Source organism: Solanum pennellii, chromosome 10 (assembly GCF_001406875.1).
Source record: "Solanum pennellii chromosome 10, SPENNV200".
Taxonomy (NCBI): domain Eukaryota; kingdom Viridiplantae; phylum Streptophyta; class Magnoliopsida; order Solanales; family Solanaceae; genus Solanum; species Solanum pennellii.
The window spans coordinates 81,555,176-81,559,278 of NC_028646.1; the positions used below are offsets into that span (position 1 = coordinate 81,555,176).

A 4,103-nucleotide genomic window follows, 5' to 3' on the forward strand; every position below is an offset into this window, starting at 1 on the left:
TACATATGCGACCCCTTAAACTTGCACATCAATCGATTTATGTTTGATAGACGCACTTTATAGGAACAAGAATATTTAGATGTGATCTGCACTTATAGTAGTTCAACATGTACACTTTGTAGATAAAACAAAGATCCTGAAAAGGCAACATTTTTACAAGGAGTCTTGAATTAACATACAACATAGGAAGGAAAATGATGGATGGACAACAGATAATAAGAGAGAAATGAACAACCTGAAATCTTCTGATATAATTTATATTCACATAGATCTCTCTGATGCCAGATCAAGCAACGTGCGGAAGAACTGTTGCGGATACAGGGGAGGTTGCTCTGAAAGTGCCTAATTACAACAAACACGATAATGTCAATCGTTGAAGTTTGACCTACTCGAATTGCTCACTGAACCTTTTTTTTTTTAATATATATCTATGACATTGTATATAGTCCTCTTGCGGATAATTACAAATAGCATAAACTTGGTCCAAAATTGAAAATATATGTGGTCATTGAAGAAGAAGCAGATATATCACCTGATGAATCAAGACGGTGGAAGGAGTCATTCCCGGAACTGTATTCACTTCGATAATCAGTACCTGTGACCGCGAAACAACCATACCCCCAATAAGATCTTATAAATAACATCTGCAAATAGTTATATAATTTACAGTAATTCTATCAATTGTATGGCATGTTAAGTGTTGCAGTTTGCAGAAATCCTTTTATTAAGTTCTGATCTCCTCAAGTTCTACTACTGAATTAACTCAACAATAAATATTGCCTCTAAAATGATTCTTTGGCCCCAATTCAACCGCAAACGACCAGTTTCGACAGGTGATTCAACCTCTTATATTTATCTTGTATCAACTTAATTGGTTCTACAGGTATTACAGAAATAGACCATAAAAACGATGAATACTTTGAAAATTTTAGTAGAGTACTACAGCCTTCTAAACCACATGGTAAACTCTTCACCACGGTTCTCTGTGCACTCGTATAATTAACATGAGTGTGTAACAATTATCTCAAGAGGAACATCATGAACTGCAACTTGCTGGAAAAGACACATTCCCTTAATGATATTATTAACTATGAAGTATTAGATTCACTTCCATTATTGTTCAATCAATTGAAAAGAATCTCAGCAATAACATACCTCGCCAGTGTCAGCATGAACAAATGCATCAATACGCGAAAATCCTTCTAATTGTAGAGTGTTTGCAATAAGTTCAATACGCTTTTTACACCTTTCCAAGGCCGCACTACTGATTGAGAAGGGAAAAAAAGATGAAAGTAATTGTGAGAAATATGTAGGTAATTTTGACACACAGAAAAGTACATCTTGTAAAGAACAATTTCTGGCTTTGTAAATAACTATTTTTAAGTAGAAATGTATATTGACATAAATCTGGTAGTCATATCTAATACAGTTTCCACAAGATGAATCTTCATAACTAACCTCATAATAGAAGGTGGAGGTGGAGTCAGATTGATGCCAGTTCCACCTGCAAACGGAACCGTGTAATGTCTTAGTCATCATTTGACAAGTAAGAAACCACAGTATCCCTCACAAAGCTTATTATTTTTAATGGTTTCAACTAGAATCAATAAGCTTTACTCAATGAACCTATGGCTAAGGAATAACTAGGGACAAGACCATCTACCTGCTTATCTTTTCTTTTCTTTTTACTACAAGCATAGAACTGTGGTTACATATTGGAGCATGCATAAATGAGACAATGAGAAAGTCCAAATCACTGGAAGCGATATAATGTCTTACACTTTAAAAATTACAATGAAGAGATACCTTGGAATTTCTCCTCCAGTGATAATATGCCTCCAGATTCTTTCACGGTTACACTAGGAGTCAATGAACGCATTGCTCCACGTTTTCCTACAACACCTACGGTGACCTCTACCCATCTACTATCCCCTTTCCAGAGCAAATTGTGTGCATTCTCATTTCTGGATTTGGATGCAACTACTATCTCATCAGTCTCGACAAAAGGTTCGAATATTAAGAGCTCCGGAGGAGGGTTTGGCATCTCAATCATTCCATGTGCCTGCATCAGATACCAAGAGAAATATATGATACAATAGTTTTAAGGTATCCTGGAATCATATCATTCGGTGTCAAAAGAAAAAAGTATTAGAGATTGGTAATTGACTGAGAATTAAGTAGGCGTTTGGCCAAAGATTTCAAATATTTTTCACTTTATTTGGAATTTATGAAGATGGAGTAGTGTTTGGTTATGCTTTTTGCAAAGGAGATAGGAGAGCATTTTATTGGAAGTCATAAAGATGGAGTGGGAAAACAGGTTTGGAACATTTTCCCAAATTTCGAGTCCAACTCCAAGTTGGATAAATCTTATAATCAAACACGAGTTCGAAAAAGTGAAAATTATTCTAGGAAATAGTGTAATTCTCATGGTTAAATCAAAAAAGAGAAAACAGACAATCAAGCATTAAAGCTAGCACACAAGAAGAATTTCCGGTACTAGGAGAAGTTTGCAAAACAACTGGGAAACAAAAAAGCTCGATAATCGAAAAACAAAAATATGGTAATAATATTGGCTGCTATAGCCAAGAGGACTAATTTCTTGGGAACTTGTTTATAAGAACCTTTTGTACTGTTTTGAATCTCCTTGGTGACAGTGTTTTATGGAAAATTTAGAGCCACAAATATGTGTGAAGTCTAAAATCTCATTATACATCGAGCAACAAGGATGTAACTGCTCAATGTTGTCTTATAATCAACTTTTTTAGTTTTATACTGATGGTCAAAAGTTGTAATTTAAGAATTTACCTTTTAAACCATAGGAATCCTTTCAGAGTGGTATGGGCTAATAAAGTGTGGGGGTCGTATTTGGAATTAGGACCCAAAAGAAACTTGGTCATTTATTACATTGATTGTATTTGCAATTTATTTACATAATCGAAAAAATAGAAATTTGTGGGGTGCAATTTCTGCAATTGTAGCATCTATAGGCTTTCTTATAATCTAGATATGCTATTTTAGGGTCAATTTATTAGGAATAAGGTGACATTGTTGTGGTTCTTTTCCAAAAACATTTGATTGAACTCAAGACAAGCTATTTACAAATACAAGAGCTGGGGGCGAATTGTATGAACCAGCATGCAGACCACGTGAATCAAATATTTTATTGATGATTCACACGGTTTTCTACATATTGTACACGCTACACAATTAATTGAAAGTTTTTTTGACTATTCTACTAGAGGCTTATACTGAGTGTTGTGTTTACCTACCTAAATAGGCAATACCAATCTCTTAAGCATGTTCCATGTTACGATACTTACAGCTGCTTTTATATATCATGAAAGTACTGATACAACAAATGATGCAGAATAAAGGGAAAAGCACATGGCAAATCTGCGGGTTTACAGCTAAAAAAATGAAAGCAAGCACTGTACTATTGATCAAACTGATGACAAATGGAATTATGATTACTATGATTGGGAGAAAAAGCTTTGCAGATGAGGAGAAATAACAGAGAAGTCACATATACCTTTGATAGGCTGTTAGGAGGAATACGAGGTAGGCAGTCTTGCAATGCATTTACGTAGAAGGCAAGGTCCCCCTCACAGCTGCATAAGGCAGAGTGTCAAGTTAACAAGAAGCATTTTTTAAGATTTGCATCCAATATTATTTAAGTAGAACAGAATTGAAGAGGAACAAAAGCATACCACAATCTGGCCACACCAGTTGAGCAACCATCTCTGGCCGGTTTTACACATAAAGTGTCACAGTGAAGTTTTGACTTCAAGTCAAGCCAGTGATCAGATATGGACATTTTCAGCAGATCCTCTTTCTTCTTCACATCTTTATTTATTGTAAGGACTCCAAAATCGGTCAGCTATCCAAAGAGAGTTAATATGCTTGTCAGCTATAGATATCTTTATTTATAGGTGGCATGCAAAATCTGTTTGTTGACTATATTTATAACTTGCAGATGAAGTCCACGCAAAAAGAAGTTTCAAATTAATTTGAAATAACTCAAGAATGAACCTTAGCCAAAGTAGCAAGGCCCTTGGTTTTTAAGTCTTGGTTTCAACCCCCCACCCCCCTCCCCCCCAATCCCC

General features: G+C 35.4%; 1 protein-coding gene across 1 annotated transcript in view; it reads right to left on the reverse strand.

The window, feature by feature from the left end:
* Positions 1-4,103, reverse strand: part of LOC107032156 — a 15,497-nt gene continuing 11,394 nt past the window's right edge. Inside the window, exons 18-25 of the mRNA XM_015233735.2 lie at positions 3,708-3,877; positions 3,530-3,608; positions 1,807-2,062; positions 1,459-1,504; positions 1,156-1,264; positions 533-595; positions 236-342; positions 1-136 (exon numbers count right to left, since the gene is read on the reverse strand). Coding sequence (XP_015089221.1) covers positions 262-342; positions 533-595; positions 1,156-1,264; positions 1,459-1,504; positions 1,807-2,062; positions 3,530-3,608; positions 3,708-3,877 — 804 coding nt within the window. The 3' untranslated portion in view covers positions 1-136; positions 236-261. The remainder of the gene's footprint in view (positions 137-235; positions 343-532; positions 596-1,155; positions 1,265-1,458; positions 1,505-1,806; positions 2,063-3,529; positions 3,609-3,707; positions 3,878-4,103) is intronic.